The sequence below is a fragment of the Plutella xylostella genome, chromosome 10 (assembly GCF_932276165.1).
Source record: "Plutella xylostella chromosome 10, ilPluXylo3.1, whole genome shotgun sequence".
NCBI lineage: Eukaryota > Metazoa > Arthropoda > Insecta > Lepidoptera > Plutellidae > Plutella > Plutella xylostella.
The window spans coordinates 5,497,557-5,523,684 of record NC_063990.1 but is presented as its reverse complement, the minus strand read 5'-3'; the positions used below and the strand labels follow the sequence as shown (position 1 = coordinate 5,523,684).

General features: G+C 37.7%; 1 protein-coding gene across 6 annotated transcripts in view; it reads right to left on the bottom strand.

The window, feature by feature from the left end:
• LOC105381996 (RNA binding protein fox-1 homolog 1-like) overlaps window positions 1-26,128 on the bottom strand; it is a 68,923-nt gene that overhangs the window by 17,190 nt on the left and 25,605 nt on the right. For 4 of the 6 annotated variants that reach the window (XM_038118193.2, XM_038118194.2, XM_038118196.2 and 1 more), the window contains exon 2: window positions 18,031-18,078. The exons of the other annotated variants lie outside the window; for them this stretch is intronic. In XM_038118193.2, coding sequence (XP_037974121.1) covers window positions 18,031-18,078 — 48 coding nt within the window. The remainder of the gene's footprint in view (window positions 1-18,030; window positions 18,079-26,128) is intronic. 6 annotated transcript variants of the gene reach the window in all.

Genomic DNA, 26,128 nt, shown 5'->3' with positions numbered 1-26,128 from the left:
AAACCTTTCTGTAGTAGAGTTTGTGAAGTAAGCAAGCCGGAAGCGGGGCTCAGGTGCCTCCGACTCAGACTCGCGGCAATGTTTCAGCCGCTACATGACAGTAACAAATCTCTTTCAGTTTTTGTATCATCTATACATTTCTTGCCAAGGCACGCAGGCTACCTATAGAGCTGTACTGTAGATGTTGTGTTTATTTTGGCCAAAAGATTTTTTATTTTATTTCAATTACAATATTTTTTACCATAACATGATTTATCTTTAATATGTCTTGTGTCGTAAGCACTTTTTACATGACCTAGTTAGGTACTTCAAAATGTTATAAACGAGAACAAAGTAAAAATTTGTATTTCATTTTCGCGTTAAAAAATCAACGTTAAAAATGTTGCGCGGCTACATCAATGTATCTCAGTTACGCTGAAATGTCTCCGGAATGCCAACATAATACTTGTTTTATATGCAAATATGAACAAGTAATACATAGGAGAATTGAAAAATTATGGAAAAAATCATAAGCAAAAGCTTGAACTTAGTAGACTTCCTTTCCTGGTGCAAAGTTATGTAATAAAATCACTGGAGATTCCTGTCCCCTAGATAGTCACAAGTATTTTAATGATGTTAGCTTTTAAGGGTCAGCAATAGGCAATCGAGGTTTGGCATTGTCATAGAATTATGTAGTAAATGATGCTCTACAGCCTTGAAAAAAATCACACAGGTAGCCGAAGAGTCTAGCTAGGTGCTGAATCATTCGAATTTAAGTAAATGCTTATGGATAACTGTAAATTAATTACGAAAAACCAGTAAATCACACTCCCGTATTGTAACAACTGTGTCGTAATTATCATGAATATTCATATGATTCTTATCAAATTATAAAGATAAATGCTTGGACTAGGCGCTAAATACCTTGTTTTTTAATAAACACACACCTATTTTGTGTAAATTAATCCCAAACTTGAGCAATTTTTTTCCCTCAAATCTTCATACAAATATCTATGGCGGCTTTCTGTGTTATAAAATCATAAACACAAGCGACGTTTGACTCAGTCGGCCGGTGGCCTCCAAAGAAGGGTCACGTCGGTTTAGGCGGCACTGACAGCTCGCGATCTAATTGTGTACAGACACAAAATCACTGCACATTGGTTGTCATTGCACTTTTTCAACTTTTATGACACCAACATAATTTGATTTGAAATTGAGGACGCATAATTCTTATACTATATTCAATAAATTAAATGATAATGTTTTTTATTAGTTAAGTCCATGGTACTTCTTGATTAAATTATAATTATTAATGCCTAACTAAAACTAACTAATATAAAATTAAAATTAAACTAAAAAGAAGATGCTGGCCAGATCGCTGCCACTGTCGGGTAGGGTACCCAAGACGCTGGCCGCGTTACCCCGCTGTATAGCGATGCTTAGCCTTTGTGATAGGTAAGTGCCAGCCCTAGGGTCCCTTGAGACTTCTATTAGTCTGCTGCTGATGTCTTTAAAAAGCTGACGTGCCTCCGGTCCCCACGGCCCTGGGATGAGGAGCAGGAATATAGTGAATGGATCTAAGTGATGACAATACGTAGGAAGATTAGGTTAGGATTCAAAAACACAGTCTCACCATGAGAGGCATGGTCTCGTGAGGATCTGATGAGGGCAGTAACACGGAGGTGACTGAATTTTATTTCAAAGATTTAATAGCTAAAAGCATCGAGTTTGGGCTATTAAGTATGTTTTTCAGAGAGAGAGAAAGAGATTTTATTTTTCCTCTGGATGTGTTAGGTTTACTGGGTTTACTAAGTTCATTCTGTTAATGGCATCAAGTTGTTATGTGTTCATAAGTAATAATTATTTATATTTTTTATTATTATATTTATTTTAACAAAATGCTGTTGGTTCTCCACGAAAATGTAAAAATAAAAATAAATTCGTAACGTAAAATTGTCAATGACGGAATTTCTTCTATAGACAGTAGCCACAAAAAAACAAACGATAGATAGCGTGATTTGAAGATAAAGATACATTTATTCGACACATAGACAGCAACAAAAAAAATACAGATTTAAAGAAAAGAAACATATACTTATACAATACAACAAAGAAAAAATAATAATAATAATAATAATAAATTATCTTTATTTCCAGAAAAAAAAGGATACACATCAAAATAACTGGAAAAAATATAAGCCCCAATTTACTTGTGTGGGACAGGGAGTACCATAATAATTTTTTTGGGGTACTCCCCATCTATGCGAAATATCAGCTTGATATCTTTACCCGTTTCTGAGAAAAAGGGCGGTGACAGACAGTCAGTCAGACAGACGGACAACAAAGAGATCCTATAACGGTTGCTTTTTTTCTTTTGACGTTCGAAACCCTAAAATTAAGTAAAAATATTATGCTGCTACCAAAAAATGTACTTACAGGTATTGAAAAAGCGGTATATAGTACTAAACAAATTATAAACAAACAAAAAACCCGACTGCACGCTAAAAAGATGAAAACAAGTCCCAATGTTAATGGAAAGTATCGTAGGTGCGGACCAGCAGAGGGTTCACCATTTAGCTGAATGTTACTTAGAAAACGGCCTTGAGTGGCGGTCAAGTTGGTCCCCGCCTGCGATACTTTCCATTAACATTTCGGACTTGTTTTCATGTTTTTAGCGTACAGTCGGGTTTTTCGTTTGTTTATAATTGTATTTTTTTATTTGTAACTTTTTAGTTGTTTTTATTTTATGAAATTTTACGTCAGTAGTTCATGATCATTTTTATATTTCAATAATTTTGGTGTTGTTATTTAAATACCTTCAATATGCATATTTTTGTAATGTGAAAATCAAGCCCTTTCATTTGATACCTTACACGGCAAAGTTGAATTATTATTTTTTCGATCATCACGTTATGTCCTCTAGAGGGCGCTATGTACATTTTAATGGAACGTCACATAGCCTATAACCATCGCGCCATCAATACGCTTCTAACAATACCTCATACATCAAAATCTATCAAGCCGTTTAGGCTACAGGAGGGAACAAAGAAACAGACAAACATACATACATACAATCAAAAAACATTACCCTCCTCCTTCGGCAGTCGGGTAAAAAGGAGTGAGACAGGGGGTCATTCTGAACTTTTGCTCTACGAGTTTTGGAAATTAACAAAAAAAAACCTTTTTCATAGAAACTGTTTAAAATGTACTTAGTATATGGAAGAGCGGGGTATCCTGGCACAGGTACATACTTTATACTTAAAAGGATACCCCATCAACTATTGTAACTAGTATGTAAGTTTACGAAATAAAATATTTTGTATTTTGAATTTTTGAATTTTGAATTTTTTTAGAAACTTTGTTGGACATGTGACTTTTTACCATGGAAAATGATTTTTTTTCGCGAATTTGCAAATATCTTAGAACAAAAGTTGTTCAGAATGACCCCTTGAGTCATCCCCTTTTGGCTTAGTATAGCCCTTTAGCGATACTATGTATTTACTTTGCTTTGTCGTCGGGGTTCAGTTGGCTGGAGGATGCCCGAAACTTATTATCTACACTTTAATACTTGTAGTCACCTTTCTACAAGTAAATACCACATTTGTTTGAGAAAGCTAATCGGTTTCCGAGTATAGAGTAAAGTGGCACCCCTATTAATTTCTACTCTTTCCTGGTGCCTACCAGTGTAAGTAAGAATTATACTTACCTACTTACCCTAAAATCACCCAAAATGTACTTGAACATAATTGTCAATAAAGTTGGCGAGTAAAAGTTTATCGACCCACTGTGCAAACTTACATGTGTGCGTGTCACTGCGTGTGCTGTGTGAAGAGCATTGAAAACCCAAAATTGGCGCGGCACGTCACCCTGTACGGGCCCTTAATCTAACCGGACAAGATCTTTTTGTTATAATAAACGTAAAAATACCGTATGGATGATTATAGTTTCACCTCGTGAAAAATTATCCATTTTTTTAAATAATGTCTTTGATTAATTATATTTCTGTATGGACTCGCGTGCAAACTAACCACATGTGGTATCCGTCGACGACTTTCACTTTCGATACAGACTTTATACATTAACAATGTTATTTAACGATACATTTTAGTCTGGCGCCGATAGCTCAACCGTAGAACTTCGTTTTTTTTAGTATTTACTTATTTTACTGGTACAATTACAAGAAAGTTAAAGCGCGCTTAAATATCAAAGAAACACCCTCAAACAAAACTCAAAAGCAGTTCAAATTGCTTCACAAATAAAGTATCTTTCAGTTTGGTTTGTACAAAGGTACGTTCGATATAGCTACCTAGGTATGGAGACTGAAAACTTTTCGCGAATCATTGAATTCTGAAAGCACTAAACTGTGAAGAATGATAAAGTTCGTACTGAAGAAAACACAAAATATAGGCTACAATGCCAGTAGAATACAAATAAATTGTACAAAGAAATGTAATTTCCCCTAAATATATACCCAAATGAACGGAGGGAGTTTCATGAATAGTACATTTTTTATTGTGTCCTTTTACAATGGACCATGAAAAGCGTAGAGCTGGGTGCTTTTGAAGTGGGTCGCGGGGGCAGCAACAGCAATATCGATACAGTTAATGATAAAGGGTGAAGGGGCGAGGGTGCGGGGCGCGGGGCGACGCTACAAATGTTATTAATGACAGGTCGCACGAGGAGATCCCTCACGGAGCCGCTGCGACGAGTGCTATTCTTCTCCGTCGACCCTCCTACGCGCGCTGTGTCAATACATTCCCACAGTCCACGATAAAAGTATTTGGACAGCGATAAGCACCAGAAAGGACGTCCTGGGGTCTAAAGAGGTCTATCTCAGGTCATTCTCTACCCTTATGTTGACATCCCTTTGTTAAAACAGGCAATTGATTCTAATTCAAATTGCTTTTTTTATCGTCCGTAAAATTGAACAACCCATAATTCTCAATTTCGTTAGCATAATTTGATAAGGATTGTCAAGAAGATCTTCAATCTTCTATCGGTAAGAATTGGTAACGACCACTTGAAATTGTGTCGTAACTAACGACATAAAACGTGCTCATACCGGGGTATCAAAATGCGATAATCCTGATGAAATTAACGTGTGTAACGAGCAATAAAGAGATATTTCTGGTACCTCTCTATAAATGGGATATTTTGCGACCATTTCACAGCTACTTTTGTTACTTTAGTTAAGCAAATGAAGAGTGTGGAGATGACTAATAATGTAGTGTTATATTTAGACAAAAAGGGAGAAAACAAAGGGTTGTTAAAGCGACACATGCATGACAGAATGTCTCGTCTCCCGGGAGCGGGGAACCAAGAGCTCTCCGCTTTTGTTTGCTCTAATTGTCGACCGCGCGGTCGCAGCGGCCGACGACCGACTACAGATCGACAATGACTCGTGAATGAACACAAAACACACAGGCTTGAACATTGCAGAAAGCGACTTTACAAAGACAGTAGCGACGCCTTTAAACTCCATTTGTCCACGTCGTGTCGTGGAGAATATGGATGGAACATGTGTGACGCCTGCACCCTCGGTAAGCCCGCTGCTATTTATGGCCACACAATGCGCATGACTCAAGCTGCGCATTACCGCGGCCACGGTACAATGAATTAAGTAAAGTTCCTGCAAAAGTGGAATGAAATCGTTTGTAAAGACCGTATATTGTTTCTGTAATCGGCCTTTGCTTCGCAAAATGTCAACGTCCACATGTTAGGTGCTTTGAGTTAATTTATTGTTAAAACCTTACGTGTTAACCTCATTAGCTCGGCTCCAGAAATAAGTCAGTGACGAGGGTTTGCCTGAATCTCAGTAGAAATGATCTAACAACATCCACGGAAAGAAAAATCCCTAAATTATTATATTAGTTAACATAGCTAAAAATACTCTCCGTAGTCCCCTATCGAACGAAAAAGCTCCTATAATACATATATGGGTCCATCCATACCAGCATGGGTACACTACATAAATCCGAATTACTTTTTTACGAATATGAAAATAACGATTTTTAAAATTACGAATTTCATAGTTCTGTATAATTCAAAATCCTGAATTTTAAGTTTCCGAATAACGAAAATCACGAATAGTTAATAAACGAAATTTCAAACAACAGATTTATTAAAATGACGAAAGTCAATTTTCCGTATATTATTATTTCGATGTTTTAAAAGTACGACTTTTTATTATATCGAATTGTTAAAATTACGAATCCCGAAGTTTTAATATTCCGAAAATACAAATTCCTGAATGTATCTTAGTTAACAAGAAATAGTTATTAAGAATAGTGTTTATTAACAGCATAATCCGTATACAATTTAACAATATTTTTTAAGCTACATTATGTGAAACGCTCCGCTCCGCTTCGCTGCGCTCCGCTTTGTTTTTCGATATCTATGTGCACCTAACACGCTCCTCCTCGCTTTGCTCGTCGTCGCACCTATCTTTAGGTTTAGGTCCTAAGGTTTTTAAGGTTAACAGCATAAAATTTCGAGCAATTGTTTTGCTCTATATTTGGAACGCTCCGCTCCGCTTCGCTGCGCTCCGCTTTGTTTTTCGATATCTATGTGCACCTAACACGCTCCTCCTCGCTTTGCTCGTCGTCGCACCTATCTTTAGGTTTTGGTTCTAAGGTTTTTAAGACGTTTATGGTTTTTTGTCAAAATCACGAATTATCACATTTTCGATCGGGTTTTGAATTTTTCGTGATTATAATAAATCGGTATTTTATTTTTCGTATACTTAAGTAATCGTATTTTTTAACGTTCGTGTATTTGACAATCGTAATAACAAATCTTCGTGACTATAATATTCGAAATTATAACTTACGTGATTTTTATAATTCGGTATTTTAAAAAATCGGTATTACAATATTTCGTAAATTACATATTCAAATTCGGAAAAAAGTTTTTCGGAATATTTGGGTGTTCCCGACATTTCCCTCACGCAAATATAAATACTAACTTATAACCCTTCTCTTCAGTTGGCAGTTAAAAGCTCATTTCCTAACGAAAGAGCTATAAATGGGTGTATGTAACACTTGGGAGCTGCGAAGGCCACCCCACATGTGGTACGCCACGGTACATCCGCCGCACAGCCTGGGCGGCCACGTAAACAAACACTTTTTATAGATTCAGACAGAACCAACGTCTGTTTCAACTATGTATAGCAGTTACACCCCCGCTAGCTGGTAGACTCCATCGTCTGCACATCAGTGAAGCAAACATTTATATTACGAGCAGATGAAACACGTCTGTAAATTACCATGTAGTCTATTTCAGACAAGATCTACTGTTGCGTGTCCATCAATGTACCAATCCAAACTTGCTCGTATATATTGATTACACCGATAATGGATATACATATATTCGTAGGTAATAGAACATTTTTGATTACTTCTTGCGATCACAGAGTTGTACCTAATCTCCGGTTTGATTAATCAAGTCAGAAGCTCTTGAACTCCGATCCTTTTATTAAGTTTTCGAGATAAATGAAGTGAAATGAAATCAATCTCGAAGTAACGAGAGTAAACGAAAGGCTTCACAATCAGAATATTTATTATTGCTCTATAGTGGAGTGGAGTATTGTCTAGCATTTATATTGTAGCCTTGTATTATATGAGGATTCACCTTAAGTTTTGTGAGGAATGTGATGTGAAAAGCAATATATTATTCGGACAGAATAACCAATGAGATATACTGGGAAGGCATATTACGAAGCTTTTCTGTCCTGCTCGAGCATGACCTAGAGTTCACTTATGTACTTACTTGTACGAGGCTGACAAGTACGAGAGAATGAAACGGTTTAGCAGATGATATTCAATAAAATGGTGTTGTAGACGAGCGGCTCCGTTCACAATTAGGTAATTATATCGAGAGCAATTGAGTGTAATTGGATGCGTCACACGGGCTGGCCGCGGGAGCGTGGAGCGGTGGAATTAGCGGCGCGGGTGTCGCCGCTCGCCGCCCGTAATGGAGCCTGTTTCCGACAAATATGCTAATATGCCGCACGTTAAACGAGCCAAAATCTACACAAAACATATTCCGCGTATTTAGCAGAAATTTTATAGGCCGTTTTTCTCAACATTTCCATAACGAAGGTCCAACCGACCCTTCATTTTATTTTAACTCGTTCATTTCATTTAAGTAATTGAAGTAGAATTGTACTTGAGTGCCAGCCTGAAACACTCCAAGAAGGTATCCCAAAACGATAAATTTCATTAGAACATAAATTTAGGGTTGGAAATAAATCAGAATTAAGCAATATGTAAGTACTGAGAGGTTTTCTGCATAATTTCAGCAAATAGTTACAAGATTTTAAGCAAGTCTGACTATTCGCATCTAACGGGATGCCTGTTGATTGATGATTCCTTTTAATGAATGGTCCCAACTTGAGAACTCGTCTCCCATTGGTTATCGGTTCTTCGGCAGAAATGAGCGGACTACTACCACATTTTACAGTCCCACTGATGGGCCGCTGACAAATCAAAATGAATGTGTAAAGCGTTTGTTCCTGAATCAGCGTTACTGTAAAACCACGTAAGAATATGAACATGAAGGAAATAACGCGGCTAAACATTATTAATTTAATGTTTTTTCATTATTACTTAATTATATTGTGTACGGTGATCTTTTTTGTCAAGCACGCGGACAAAAAGAGTTTCGTGTTCTAGCAATTTTATTAAAAAGATCGTTCAGTCGGATCTTATGGTACGTGTTTAATGAGAAAAGTTTCGAGCTGTACGTTGTACAGAGTTGATATTTTCCTCGGAGGATACAATAGCCTTGTAACTGTCGAAAAAGGGATCGAGAAACCGTGGCTAAAGTTCTGCGTATTAATATTAATATTAGGTACCTATAGCTTTATCCAATCTTTTAATTGTGATCGAAACCAAAGCGTTCCACTTCACGAAATCAATACAATAAGGAAACAATGAAATACCGAGCGAGGGGAACATCAGGCAGAGTGGTTCAGAGCACCACATTAGGCCGCTCCTAAACATGATCATAAATGTCTTATCTTCAGTAACAATAATAATATTTACAAGTCCAACGTCTGTCCGTAATACATATAATAAACGATGTGACGAGAAATTACTTAATTTATCAAAGAACACAACGACGAACCTAAATAAAGTACATACTTGCCAAATGTAGATAAATATTGTTGGACTTGAAGTTTTAAGATAATAACCACTTCTGAGGAGATAAAAAACAGATTTGCTGAATCGTTTTCCATACTCAACATTGAAGATTTTAAAAACCACAACGTATTATCCTGATAAACAGAATCATAAATAATATTGACTGGCGAATATAATAATTTATTATGTAGCCGTAAATTTAAAACTTATAAATTTCACCCTTTAAAATTTCAGTGATCCAACAAAGCGATTATGAAACAAAGCTCTCATAACTTTTCTCATATCAATAATTGTTCTGAAAATATATTTTTATGATACAGTCAGCTGCATAAGTAGCTATACACTTTTGTACCTTCTCAATCTGAAACCAACATTGACTGTTCGTCAGTTTTGACATTTGTGTATAGCTATTAGCTACTTAGCTGACCGTACCTACTCATGAACTTAAATAACATATACATAGTACTAATAAAATAAAAAAATACTACAAGCTTAATATGTGAATGCACAGATATGCGATTCTTCGCCTAACTACGACGATCGATAGTCAGACGATACGACGAAACATCACTGTCCTACAGTTTAGATAAATGACACTTGGATTCAGGAGATAAGTGTGTGAAGCCGGCGGCCGGGACCCTCCCCCCGTCAGCCATCACTCGCGCCCGACCCGCTCCCCTCGACAGATGCTGGGCTTGTAAACACAAACACACTCCTTTTTAACGGCATGATAATAAAACTTGTATGCCCGGTAAACCCGAACCGGAAGCTGCTATATCATGTCGTCTTCTTAAGTAAATCTTCTTTGTTGATAAAGAATACGGAAAATAAAATTGCACGTAACAACTGAGCATGCAATGAATTAAAATAAAAATCCCTTTTCCTCCTCAACACTGACTCCTGCGGGCAAATCATTTGCATAGCCATGAAAAATCGTACAAATCAAACCGCAACTGGAAAATGCAATAGTAGGCTACTCACGCCTGGGGGCTGACCTCGCACGGACGGGGCTGTTGTTTTAATTTTTCTCAATTTAAAATGGCGCGCGGGAAGAGATTTTTGCTAAGGCTCGGGATTTGCTTTGGCACGGTAGGCAGGCAGGCTTGTTTGGATTGTTTCCTTGATGCGAATATTTTTGTGTTTTGTTGTGTGTAATTAATATTCAACAGTTTGCAGTGGCGGTACGTGACCGAGGGAGTATTTACAGTGCTTAGCGAAGCGGAGAGCTTCAGCCGCGCTACCTCCGTGCACCCTCTAGCCACCGACAACGCCGCCATGCATATGTATGATTTTGTGTACTCGCTATCATAGCGAATATTATCTACTGAATAATTTCATTTGCTTACTGTAAACAGTGTAAACTTTTGAAGGATTTTCGTTGTGAAACTTGGTTTGGTATTGAGTAGAACATTACATTACTGTAGCAATTGTTTTATTGAAGTATGTATTTCTGCACCTATTATATTAAGTATTATTGTGGTTACTTAACTATAATAATATTTTAGTAGAAATTGTTGCGAAGCCAGTTTATTAATTTCGTCGGAAGTTCGTGCGATGCTTCCCAGCGTTCGCTCAAAGGCGTCTGAAGTAGGTATACTTCAGGCGGCGGGCGAAGTTATTTCTATAACGATACTTTGCATACAATCATACGCGATGGATGATCGCAGAATGAGCAGGGCAATGCCCGCTGACGCACACGCCGCCCGGCTGATGTTATCTTTGTCATCAATGTGGTAATTATAAAAGTGAAACTAAAGAGGCCGCAAAATGCAATAGCTCACAACGCGCCTAACACGCGACTGTCTTACCAGGAAAAAAATATTTATCACATAAAACTTGGTATCTTCACTATCAAAGACGGGATTTAGAGCGATGAGAATAAGATCATTTTCCTTTCGGATTTACACGAAGTTGCGATAGTAATTCCATCTAGTCTAGTCTAGTGCACTGCACCGCACTAGGAAATTCTATAGATGATGACAAAAGGCAATGGACATCGGTCATTCAGTGTACGTCGTTCGTAAATTGCGCGAATAGCTCTCATCCGGAGTCGGCACTATAGCCGTGCCAGTGCCACTGCCGCACTTAGAATAACTCAAACGCCCAGCTACATTAGTATACCACGTTCACATTGACCACGACCATTGTGGATTAAATGCTTTATCCACGACAAAAAAGGTTTTACTATAAATATTCCTAACCGAAACTATATGCGGTGTGTTAGAAATCGTTTGGATGAAAAAATATTGAAGCTCAGAGAATTACATTAGGCTTGGATATTATTAACAATGTTACTTTAGTAATACGACTAGGTATTTGACAAGATAATACCTACTATGATGAACAAACAATACCAATATATCAAAAGGGATAAACAAAGGTCGCTAGCTAATAAAATATTATGTTACACATGAATATAATGTTAGATACATTTTGGCGGCCGCAGATAACGTATATCAGTGGGGATCAGAGGCGTAGCAAGGTGAGCCGCGTCCATCTGTGCCAATTACCCATTGATGGCATTAATGCCGGAGTGTGGCTGTGGTGTGTGCAGTCACACGTAGCTTCACTAATTGGGTTGGCATTTTTACGTTTATGTTTTCAACAAGCTCCCATACGAACGATTTTTCCCCGGCCGATTCGATGGAAAGTGTTTTCGAGAAATAAATAAGGGACTTGACGAGCATTCGTTAGCGGAATAGCACTTTTACGACTGTGTTGCTTTGACAACATTATTCGAGTATGTTTAGTATATCCAGTCGTTGCATCCATTATGTATGTTGTACATTAATTAAGCCTTGTTGAAATGGTCGTGGTTACGAAGCAGATAATTGTTTCGCGGTTAGTGTGACAGCGCAATCAGACAATCACTGTGGCACAACGCGGGGTAACGGCAGATGCTCTGAATTATCAGATGCATTAAACTAGATGTAATTTGTCTGGAGGGGTGTCGGCCGGCTGTCAGGATCGATCACCAATAATTGTGAACTCCGCCGCGCCGCCCGCCCGCCCAGCAACTCCGACGGCATTCAACGAATTACGATTTACGCAAATCCATACGAATAATTTCGATTACGTTTATTGGTAAAACGATTTTTTATTGATGTTCGAGCAAATCGAATTTACACACATGTGTGGGTTGATAAAATTTCGCTCCAATTCTTTACAATCATGTCCCTAATTGTATTTGATTTTTTTGAATTCAAGTGTAAACTTCACATGTTGAACCGAATATTTACAAATGTATGGTGCTACATAATAAAATATTGAATAGTTAAATAACGATCGAAATAAAATCTTGAAAACACATACCTTATCTACTTGGTAGTAAAAAATAATGCGTAATACAAAGTAAGAAGCTAAATGTATCGTTACAAACTTATGTGTTGCTCGTTACATATGCAAATCAGGTACGCATACGACGCACCCTCCCCACTGATCAATCACTCTTTTGCTGCTTCATTCTTAAATAATTATATACCTACCTAAGTACACATTAACTATACAAAATTTGAACCTTTTGTTAATCTAAATAAATTATACATGCCCTCGACGATATAATATTTATCACTTGTAGCAATCTACTTATTGATTCAAGATTATGTAAATTCACAAGAACAAGCACTCGTAATCTATGCGAGGAAATTATACGACGCAAAGTGGGAAATAGATCGATATGAATTAAAAGCTTATAACGAAGAAAGTTCTTCTGAAGAAAAAAGTTTCGATTCGATTAAAATTTTCCTCGTTAGATATTATTAGTTGAGTTAGTGAGAAGTGCTAACTAGCGGAGTGTGCACTGCGAGGGGGGGGTTGTTTCGCAACAATGAGTACGAAGTGCAGGCGGGTTATATCGAGGAGACGCACGGCCGGCGGCGGCGGCGGCGCGCCAGGTACACGCGCAGTTATAAACAGCTCCCGAATCGACCCAAATACCGATCCCAACAGATATGGCCCTCGTAATTCTACATTATATTTAGGCAACACGGCACGCTCCTGCTCGAACAACACGATAAACAATCGGCTTTATATTAGCAACCTGCCGGCGAGGCGTCGTCACTCCGCCGGGAGCCGGGATAAGCCTCCGCAAACGAAATCCCTTTTAATACTACCCACATTACCTTTTTCTTTTCCGATTCTATATTGAAAATGTTCGTACTACCTACATAATATTTCGAATTTATCACAATTAATACAACAGTGAATTTACTCAAATATTGACGCTGCCATGCGTACAATACACCTACGAATGTTGTTTATTATTCTCTCACCAAAAAAAGAAACCATTTATTTGTTGTACATACAGACATACAGCCAATTTATCTGTGCAAATATTTTGTTTATACACCCGTTTATTAAGTATGTAAATATCCATACATACAATTTGTAAGGTTATGTAATTATTGAGGCAGTTATTTTATGGCCAGGCCATGCACCGCTAAACTTTGGTTGAAGCTGCAGCACTTTTAGAGACTAAAGGCTTTGCACAGGCAGCCGGGGCTTTTAGCCGATATACCGAAGTGGAATAGATCCTCGGCGGATATGGCACCGTTTGAAAATGGAAAGCGGATGTAGAAATGCGGATAAAAGTGGAACTTCCCTCGTGCGTGGTGGAGGACGCAGCCGAGCAATATCGCTCTAACTAAATGCAGCGGCAGCCAGCCACACTGCCCTGGAAGCGCGCACCCCATTATACGCGTCGCTTCTTCTGTTAATTAACTCTGAATTTTTCATCCTCTTTGACAAGCTACTTAGGTACGAGACGCAAAAAGAAGTTCTAGCTAAATTATTAATAAGGCGACAGAAACTTTGCCGGCACTGATTTTTTATTGGAAGATTAGGAAACACAATTAGATATAAGCTGAAAGTCCCTATTTTTTAGAATTGAGCAAATTTTATTTAAGGATGAGAGAAAATATATTTTTACTTTTGTACCTACACCTATGTATTTTCTTATTTAATTTACCCAGTAGGGCCGACTTTTATATCTTTCTAAGGGCGATTCGTAGTCGACTAACACGCCGTATATTAGCAGGGAACGTACGTGATAGGTTGCGAATTTTATCGCAGTTGGGCCATTGAATTCTAAAATAAACACAACTAGAATTTAATGCAGCTCTATCTATAGGTTAGGTTAGAATTATATGTATAACGGAAATTTTTGAACTTTTAAGTTATAGATAGGTATTCGGTACTTACTACCTACATTTTAATGTAAAGCGTCATTTACGCTTTGAGTCTAACCCAGGCTCTAATTTGCCCAAAAGCAAAGGCTGACCTTTGATATCGAAGAATTCTTTAAAATAAAGTGCTTTTGTTTCATGCTACTAATTGGTAGGCTCCGCGCAGCGCCGCCGCCTCACCAACACACAACTGTAAGAGCGACGCGATTGGAAACTCAATCGATCGACACTCAGCTACAATTATTCTGACATCTATTGATTTCTTAATTAAGCTAATAACTATGGCGTGGTTTTGTATACCCAATATATTCCACACGTCATCGTTTTCATCTGCAGACGAAAACAATTTCTCCCAGCAGCACGCAACATCTCAGGGGTAATCACGCAAACCTCTAACTATGAGGTTTCCCACAAAAAAATCAACCGCATGTTATAATAATTATTATGTTAGATTAAGTTACTCACAAAGTAGCAAGTCACACAAGGTTTCAGTACAATTTATGACTTTTTTTTATTACAGCGGAACTTATTTGGCAGGCCTGGTTTAGTCGCTATTTACGTTTCACTCTGAAAATTACATTTTAATAAAGCTACCTAATGTTGGTGTTGCATGTAGAAAGAGTCTCCTTAAATCTGAAACATCCGGAGGAAGCGTTTCCATTATGGATGCATGGATTAGAGGGAATAAAGCGGACGGCATTTACCCGCCGTCGCCAGCGGCGGCGCGCAGCCCGTGGACTGCGAGACTTTAAGGCTACGAAGGAAATCGCTTTCACCTTACGACCGGTTCACGTACGTAGATAGGTACTTACATGCCATTTTCTTTCTTAGTTTCGACTTTCGCAAGTAAAAAAAGAGTACATATTTTATTACTCTTGTTTCCTTTCAACTGTCCAAGATGTCTAAGAAAAAAGTGTATGTCTAAACATTTCTACTTGTTCAGATAATTCTCGACCCTAGCCATTGTGGCATGACAAAGTTTATACCGGCCATAAGAAAGATGTCAGTACGAAGAGATACCCATGTAACACGTCATTATTTCGCACAAAACTGAACACATTTTCTGGCAATCGTTGTTCACATAAGCAAATAGTCTTGTCTCAATATATCAACAGCTACACGACAGTATCCAATCACTAATCAGTACTTAGCATACCGCCTACACACCGTTGTGCATGCATATTGCATACGCTCACTGAAAGTAATTCAAAATATGTAATTTGACGCGCGCGAGACGTGTTGGAGGTGGCGCATTAGCGTCCGCGCCGCGGGCACCTGATTAATATGTTGTTTAGAAGAGTGTCAACGTAATTAGGTTAGATGAATGCCGGGTGGAGACAGGAGCGCGAGGCGTCCTCCGTTCCGCTCCGTCACCGTCAGGCCGCCGACACGCTCCCGGCCGGCGGCGGCCCCTAGACCATCACCTACGGGAAGTATTGATCTTATTTGAGCTTGATTAACTCGGACGGTGTTGGCGCGCTAATAATATCGCGGCTCTGGCATCGCTCCAGCCGTGGCCTTAATGGTACTTCAATGCACTACTACTTTTATAGGTAAGCTAGACGGGTTCATTTGTTTGATGTGATCATATTAATTAATTCTCGACCACCAGCTATAATTATTTTTTATTCAGATATAAATTAAATATGCATATTATCCCACCTCCCACACGTACCTGGGAGTGCGAGTGGGCAGACCTCCCACGGGTACAGAACTCCTGAAATATTTTCATGGAATATTTCTGTGGTGCTATACAAATTATGCAATAAAGCGGAATGGTATTTATTGTGCGTCTATTTTTATACAGCTCTTGGTTGCAAAATCCTTGTATGTTAGCAAATGCAATACATATTTCATTTAAAATTGTATTTCATAGAAGGTTACGGTATGTCACGGAATATTCGCCAAGAAATAGGTTATTGAAAGCCGACCGTGTAATTTTATTTGACAGTCGAGCGCGAACATCTCCATAATCCGTGAGGCACTTTTGGCGAAGACAGTCCTCCTAGTGAACCCATTTCAAAAATAATTTCGGATTAGATAGATTTCTCAGCGGTGGATTTGTAAAAGGTTATATATTTTTTACGGAAAAATGTTTCTTTTCGTTCAGGTAAAATGAGATCGGCAAGAGAAGATGTTCCAGTACAAGGGTGGGGCGAAAACCCATCTTGTAAATATTTGATATTGTTAAATCAAATATGTAAAACATAGGTCTTCTTTCTATATTACGTTAGATATATTACAGACGTTAAAAGTTAAATATTTAAGACATACTGCATCTTGTGCCGAGTTGAACGTTTAAAGACAACCAAACGCTCTCGATAGCCTTCAAATTCAGTCTGCTAATAATAATGTAGGTAGGGGATATATTCTAGCTGGGCTTTTGCATAATCAATACAGGCCCAATGTAATAATAGTCGGCGACTGTTCGTCCCACCACTGCTCCCGATAGCCCCTTATTAGCCGGGGGCGGTGCAGATCACGGGGCTGTAATACTATAGAATACTACTGTTTATTGACCAGCTTTGTCCGTTCCAATGTCGGGAGAGGTTGTAATAGGGGACGTCTGGAGATCTGATACATCTCACTATTAATGTTACCGCAATGGTCTTGTATTTTATGCGAATTTCAGGGGAATTCAAAAAGCATTATTTAGCGGGAGTTCTATTTAGACAAGACAAACGTTTTTGTCTTTTGAATCCAGGTTCTACATAAAAAGCACATAGAAAGAAGAAAGTAGTAATAAAAGTACGTACCTAGAATATACGTATAAATTTAAAATCAAGATAAGACTGCGCAGGATAAAAGAGCATACGTTTGCATTGCCGAGAAACACGCTTGCCACTTCCACAACTACCTAGCTAATAGTAACTAGCAAAGTCGATGGAAAAAGATCCAGCTATCTGAAAGTTAGATCTTAGAAATATCTTCTTTTACGAAACGCCAAATGGACGGACTATTGGTGACTTTACTTAAGTGATGATGATGAAAGAGGACTGCAATGCAAGCCATTGTTGTATATAGCCATAATTACTAATTAATAACTGACGAAGAAAACGGAAAGCGATCCTATTTCAATATTAATATTGCATTTTGTTGTTTGTAGTACAGTACACGTAAGCAATAGGTTCTACAGACGAATATGACGGTTTGATATTATATTCCCCAGTTATACATGTATACGATTGTTGCCTTTATGGAATCAAAACCAAACGAAACAGTTTAACCAGTAAAAGGAATATCAATATGCATGGCGCGAGGTCACAAGTACGTCCGTTGTCTATGTTTGTGCAACTCAAGAAACACTCATATCCCCTATAAAACAGAGTTTAAATTAGCATGCCGACATAAACAGATGAAGATTACTTCGCATGCGAAGCAGGTAGGCAGATGGTAGGGAGTCAATGCCATGGGCAATGGGAACCATACAAAAAATATTTGTCGGTTGCCGATCTGAGCAAATGCTAAAAGTTTGCGCCTGCTGAACTCATCTACTTGGCATGTTTTTAGAATTCATAATATGTTTTATTTATTAAAGTTATTATGATGAACATAGCAGCAAAGCAAAAGTAATTATAATCTAACCGAATCTGTTTTGTATTTTACAACCTAATTCTCGTGCATTCATGCTGTATGCTTTTACTAACAATACAGGCTGAACCTCAACCAATGTACAATTAAATCATGCAATTTTGCAATGAATAGTAATTATTATTTATAAATACCAGGAGAGTTGGTGTGCCCGTGTGGTCGATGACATTGCCGTTACTCACCTGTAACAAGCAAATAAAAGGTAGGTAAATATGAACACACAGAAAACAAAATTGCTACAGGAGTAGAAATATTACTCTTGGTTTAGTATATCATCCGTAAAAACGTTGCCAGGCCGTAATATTAAATATCCACGAGCACAAAAGGGTCCGGAAAGGAAAACCGACGATAAAAGCACCATACATCACGGCTATAGCTACTATTTTAAATCTCCGCAAACGTTGCTTAGAATTCAGCTCTTAAAGTGATGAAGAATGAGTGCGCTTTTTGCAAAGATGCCTTAATTTAGAAAGATTACTTATACTCTTTGTATATATTATTATACAAACATTGTATTTTTTCAGTCTACTTTGACTCTATTAAGAGTAACTTGACAATGCGCATATTTTACATTATACTGAAGCGAATTTGTCACCAAACATTTGATCAAAATTTTATCGTGTTGTTTACGGAAAGAGCGATGCACTTGGACGTCGCACAATGCATGTAGTTAGTTATCAAGATGAAGGAGAAGTAGACGTAAAGTCGAGACGCGATCGAACCACGGGACGGGACCGACGGCCAACCGACTCAACCGAGCAATGCGTTGGCCAGCTGCCAAATACTTCTCATATGCTCAGCCCGGGACTGGGATCGGTTGCCCTATTCACCTGAAGCGTTACGTTTCATATTCCTCCCAAAATGTAATTTAGTTGAAACATGAGCGAACTCGGCTGGCCTACTTTAGTTCAAACAATGAGTGCCGAAAGTGCAATGATATCGCGAATGCGGCCTAGGCGCTCGCTGGCACCTAACTTCTGCCGCAGTCTGACTCTGCCATTCATTGGCTTCAAACTCCTGCCTGCTAACTTGCTCTACATCATTATATTCATTATCACCAGCCGTGTGTATGATGGAAATTACAAATATATGTACACACATAATATTAGGTGCCGTATGTTTGTGGTGTGATTCATTAGTATTGTTAAGATAATAGGCATTGTTATATCTGTATATCAAATGTCCCATCGCACTTGTGACATCGGATAATACCTAGTTGCCTACTTGTCTAAGCAGTCACTTTATAAAGTAAGCCATGTTTTTTTGTATCATACAGATTTGGCACAAAAAATTACAAGTCTTCACCTATCCATAGTCAGAATACGATCAACTATATACCTATCGTATTCAAGACAAATATTTTATGTAGGTACTAACTAACTACTAAAGTAAGTTAGGCTTTATGGCAATGTAAATCTAGCTGGCTAGTGGGTTGTTATAAACGTAAAAATGAAAGTGTACTGTGCAAATTGTATTGAACATGTCAGATTATAGATTATCCGTCACGATTACACCTGAGGCTTGTGGGCAATCAAGACCACTCTCTACGCAACTCGACTCCCCCAGGCGTTTGTTTGGGCGAAATGAATGAAGTGAAACAATCATAATTAAAGTAAATCGCTACGGCCGCGCGCTGGCACGGCAACTAGCTAACAGGTATTTACCATTAACTGGTTCGCCTTCGGATGCCAGATACTTAAATATATTCAATAAGTACATAGCAGTTTGCCTACCTCCTTCTACGAATGAGATGAGATAAACTATTGTTTCTTTTAGAGATCATACGCAGACTTTATTTTTATATAATAGACTTTTTTATTTTATTATCGTAAGGCAGGTAATAAATCACAATGCAACTTTAATTAAAAAGCGGACGCATTGATCGAAAAAGTTCCCATATTGGAAAAGCTTCGAACATGAAAAATTAAATAGAGTGCCGCTGTTACAGCAACTGGGAAGAATAATTAAGTTAGCCATATACTTAAATGAGTGCGAACAAAAGCTTTTCGAGGGAAGTGATTAGTTTGCTCAGTTTGTTTTAATGTGGTGGAGATGGGTAGTTCAGGTTGAAAAGGATGGTGTTAGAAAGTTGCGAATTTGGGAAGGATCCTCGATTCCATTAACTCATTTATCGAAGTGCGACGGAGTGGAAGCTCGGGCCCGGCGATACCAATTACGGAGTTTGCGTGGACCGGCCACGGGGCTGGATCAGCGCATGTCCAACTCCCGAGTCCCCCGACTCTCTACCCACACCACACCGATTACAATCTGAAGTCTGCGGTGCGTAAAGAACGTACACAACAATCGTCAAACTGTGTTGTTTTGTTGCAAACGATGCGTCGTTCCTTAGGTATAGTTTATGACGCGAAGAACCTCTATCTCCACTGAGGTTACGATATCATTGGCAGGTCATAATTTCTTATTTTACTGTCCACTACGAAACAATAATAAATTTTAACAGAGTAAATACAGTCATATATCATAAGTAGGTACAAACATACTTAGTTATCTAAGTTCAATAATTATCTAATGAACTTTCTCTTTATTCGACATTGTAAATGTGCACTAAAGGAAAATAAACAAGGTTTTAACAAAGACATTTCAACCACCCCTTTGTTGCGGTCGGAGGTCAAGATGACTTTTATTTAAATGCAAAGTTATAACTAACTTAATAAAAAATGACTGATAGTTTTTTTTGGTAAATATGTATCCAAATTTAAGCTTAAGTCTGTAAAAAATATTATTTCTGATATAGGTAAAAAAATAATACAATACCCAACATTGGCATTAGCTAAAACTTTATGGATACTATGTTGTACATTAGTAGTACAAAAGTACATTATAATATGTGGGGACCTCTCACACGCAGTATGTATAGTCAGATAGAATGTGATAAAACCCAGTAGAAGCGCCAGTAACTACCTACATTTGTAATGGTTCGAAACCAAGAGTTATGTGCAATGGATCGGCGGATACGTAAATCAAACGTAATAGCGGCTGCGTCGCCAGCAGTCGCCCGATATGACAGCATTTAACTCGATATCTTCTCAAAGGCTCCTGGACTCAAGCCAATTTGTCATGCAAAATCATAATAACGCCGTGAAAAAGTGGTAAAATAGTTCGCGTTCAGGTATTTAGGTAACCTTACATTCAATTGCATTCCTGAGCTACTAGGTACGAAAACTGTTTGAACGAACAAGTTATAACATTATGTTGCGGCACAAACCTTTTTATGTGTACAAACGTTTTCGCTTGATGAAACCTAACACTGGTTTATAAGCCGCAAAGCTTACTTGTTCTAAGTGGAAGGTGACAAAAAGCGTTTATGAAATTAGTGGTTAAACAAAGCGGCGGCGTGAGCTTGAATGTACCGCTAGTAAATATTTCAATTTTGCACTTTAACGTCGCGGCAAAACCAATTGCCATTCCGCTAAGTTTTATTTTGTCTAACTTTATAGTTTGTTGAAAGCATGCCAGGAACACGACTTGAATGCTCGTGGTATTCATGGGGTTGCAAGGTAACTAAATAATAATTCTATAACGGTATTATAAACGTGACTGGATTATTACTTTAAAATCTTTCTCATTTTATATTGTTTCCTTGACATTAAAGCAAAAGCAAACTGAAAGTTCATCCCCATTCATACTTGTCATCTTTGTGAGGCCGGCCCGGCCGTATACAGGCAAGAGAAAAGTTTAAATGAAAAGCTCGGCCCTACATTTTGCAAAAGAACCACAACAAGTCAACATCAGAAAGTTAAGCCAACGTGGATACCTACACGTCGGGACCTGCGGCAATCAGCGTTGGATTGTGAACAGAAATATTGTGTTAGGTTCGTAGCGCGGAATAAATTCTCATTCTAAGCTGATTCATTTTTACCCCCGCCCAGAAATAGGGCTATAATAAATTTTACACGTAAATATATCAAATGAAAATTAAATGTAGTTAAATGTATTGCTCTAAAGTTAGGTATGTTCTAAAAAAATAATGATTACAGTAGGTAAGTATGTCTGCATGAAAAATAACTGCCTATAGAATGAAAAGTATCGATGTAGTTCGTAAGCAATATTGTTTTCCACGTAGCGTAGTATAAAAAGTAATTTACAAGCGATCGCGTTCATGCACGTATTGTAATTAAATCGATTTCCCCGTGAGGATCTCATTTGTTCCTCGCTCGAGTATTACTCGGCTCGGCTTCAATGGAGTAAAATAATGCGTAACGCGCTTACGGATAACGAGGTTTATCACAACACCGAGATGATGATACTGATATGATAACTTGTGGAAAATAGTGTAGTGCAAAGTTTACAACGAATAAGTGTGTAAATATTTAAACTGAGGTTAAAAACCACGAATACTTTTATTAGCTATGTTCAATTTTTTTTGTAATACCTACTCCTTTTTATTAAGCAGGGGTTGAAAATCAACACATTCGCACGTTAAGTATCGGATATTTGTTCATACGAAGGAAATTGAGAAGGCACACGCCAAAATGCGGGTATGTGGGTGAATCACGATCACGATTCAGAACATGTCGCTGTTGTCACTACGGCCTTACGCTAGGGAATACATTACTAACATTACACGACATGACATGCGACCAAATATTGGCTCCTTGAACTATTCTGCAGACCTGACGCAAATTCGCCAACACCGAACATGACAGATAACTGGTGGTGTGGTAATGGTCACACCCGACACCTACACAGACAGGGCCAGGCGCGGGCCAAGCCAGATGACGGTCACCCGGCCCCGTTGCAAACTGCGAACTCGACGAAACTTTGTCCGGGACGCTGGGAAATTAATTTACCTCGTTAACCCTACCCCTGGATCCCGATATAAATTCGAGAGCTGCTTTGATCAATCATCTGTAAATATAGCTATTTATGTAAACCAGTGAAAATTATACACAATAATGTACCTAAGATCTATGTGCTATTTGTCACCGTTACTCACTAATCAATAGCCTTTTGTAGATGAAGCGTCTAAAATTTTACCACCTTTATTTGTAGTTAATTGTGAACACCCGAATCCGCGGTGGTTCTATTATTGTGATGTATCTAATGATGAAATTTAAGTATAATTTATTTACATTCCACATGGTCAGCAACATTTTCAAGGAGTATAAATAAATAGTATAATCAATCTACGAACAGTTTCGCTGTAGCAGGCCTACTTCTGTACCTACATCTTATTGAATCTTTCCCGTACACTTCGGATGGGAAAGAAAACTACAGCATTTTTCTTGTTTCACTTTAGTTTGAAATGAAATAAGAGTCTCATTAAATAGTTCAGTCGGACGCTCGGCTGCTTCGTTTCAGTACTTAGAGCATTAAATTAATTTGTAAGTTTCGTTAAGTGCGTCACAACAATAGCACCGCCATTAACAGGCGGTCGGGACAGGCTCACAGCTCATAGGCAACGGGTACAGCCAAGGGCTATAACTTCATTGTTACGTACTTCTGTTAATGCAAATGGCCCGAGAGCTTTGTTCCACAATTATAAATGACTTAAACTGTTGAAAATGTACAGAAGAACACCACTGTAGGGTGACTTGCATCGTACGAAATTAGCTCGAATCGGAAATAGAATCAGCCGTTAGCGCATACTGAACAGCGAACAATTCACAATACAATATTCCTCGTGGCATTCGCTACATGAAACAACCTACTTTAACGAGGAAAATTTGAGAAGACGCCAAAATCGTCTTGGATAGATATGAAGGGGTTAATTCGAATAAAACGACTGATACAGCTTAAAACCAGCGTCTAGGAATGTACAAAACACTCGTGAATATGTTACGAGCAGGCGATCAAAAAGAAGACGATATTGTCATCGTTTTAGCGTAGAGGCTAATAAAAGCGTCACTTGTTTATGAAGTGCCGGCGCCCAACGCGACATCGCTTCGTTTCAGATATATTAGATGGCCGTAAAGAATGTTTTACGACCGAATGGCGTAGTGGTTAGTGGCCCTGACTACTGAGCCGAAGGTCCCGGGTTCGATTCCCGGCTGGGGCAGATATTTGTTTAAACACAGATATTTGTTCTCGGGTCTTGGGTGTTGTTATTTATGTTTAGTATCTATCTATCTATGTATTTGTGTAGATATATCAGCTGTCCGACACCCATAACACAGGTTCTGCCTAGCTTGGGGTCGGATGGCCGTGTGTGAAATGTCCCCACATATTTATTATTTATTATTATTTATTTATTTATGAAGTGGCTAAAATAACAATGACCCAGATACGATTATACATGCTGGTATGTACCACCATCAGGTGAATATATATGGAAGACGTCAAAATTTATACTAGTGTATTAGTACCTAGTTAGTAGGTGTCAATATTTTATTGACCTCGTAATAATACTATTAATATTCCTGTAAGTACCCTAAATTGAATCTGTATGTTGAACAACTATTAGGAACCCTTGGATGGGGCCTTTGTAAGTTGTTTGTGAGTTTGTAATTATTTCTTAAAGATTTTGTTTGACAGAGAACCAAGCCTCAAAAGTAGGTAAACTGAAACGTCCAATAAAAGAACCAAATAAACCAATTATTGTGAAAATATTATGTAGCATCATAGTATTGTGCTATGCCATCACTTCCATGTAATATCTACAATATGCATTAAGTACTAATAAGACAGGATTTCAGACAGACTCTGAAGTGTATTAGATTTTTTTTAAAACGCAGCAATTTTAAATAACTGTAAAACATTGTAATGATGGATCTCTCTTATTTTAGAATGCATATTATACCAGCATTATCAGATTTTAGTGTATTTTTTTTCAAATGTCAATATGAAGGTTTGAGAACTATGCCTGCCACTTTTTAATTAAGTTCAATATTGAAAATGACAGCATACTAGCTGTATTACCACAAAAAACTTGAAACATTGTTTAACAAGTGTTTAGAACAAAAATTGACAGATTTATGAGTAGTAGAGTAGTAGTGTGGACTAGGCCTAAAACTTTTCCTTCATTGGAAGGAGACCCATGCCCCAGCAGTGGGGACGTAATGGGTCGTGGTGATGAGGTGTTTGACAGTGCCAAAGATTAATTTATATCTGTTAATCACTGTTTTTGTGGTAAAGCCCTAAGCTTTTAACTATTGTATGGAATATTATACCAAGTTTAGAATTTCTACTGTCTTGTATTATGTAAACTTTTATTATAACCAGACTGAAACCACAGTAAAAAATCCAAGTTCTACTGTTTGTCTAGAACACCTGATCAGACACAACTAATTTAATTAGATTTTTTGTGATATTCACTCACAATCATTAAAAAGTTCCAGTGACATATGGAATGGCAATGTTGTGAGTCTATTTATTTACTAAATTTAAATAGCATTTTGTATCAGAACAACAGAGACTTAGTGGATGGTATTGGTATCAGATAATAAAGAGTCGTGATGGTAAAGAGTAAGAATTTGAAGACTTTTAGTCATTGCCAGTTATTTAACTTAATTTTAAAAATGCTTATAAAGTGAAAGGTAAAGTTTAGATTGAACACAGGCTTAAATAATAAGTTGGGATTCATTCCCATTGTCATACTTTAAATAGATGGAATTTAAATATATTTAACTAAATATAAATGGTCTAGATACTAGGTGTTAGGTGTATAAAGACTGTTTGCAATTTATTGAAATATGTAAGATATCAATAACAATTTACTAAAGTATTACAAAACAATGTAGACCGTGTATGTAAATATGTTCTTCCAGAGAATGTAAATCATACCTTAAGTAAAGATTGCAGTATCAAATATATTGTAGCACTGTTATTTAATCATCATATTGGTTAAACTTGTTAATAATCTAATTGTTCTTAATAAAAATTGTAGCAATACAAAACTTTAAAATATTATAAAAAACAAGTTAATTATTTAGTACCTACCTAGTACTAAATTTAAATAGCTAGAGAAAAATACACAATGAGAGAAATCTTCTGTTCTCTTTCCAACCCCCCAAAAGAATAGTATGATAGAAAGAGATAACTGTAGTATCAAGTCTGTTATGTTATTATTTATTGACCTTCCAAGCTACTAACAAAGGTTGGATTTCATACAGTTCATTGAGCCTTCTATAGCAATGCAATACTTATTTTGTACTATCAGGGGACACCTACTTTACTAGGTAACTTACATCAATATAGGTATATGTACCAGTTAATTTAATTTTAGACTAATAAAGCGGAGGTACTTGCACAGATTTGAGGATGCTGAGGGCG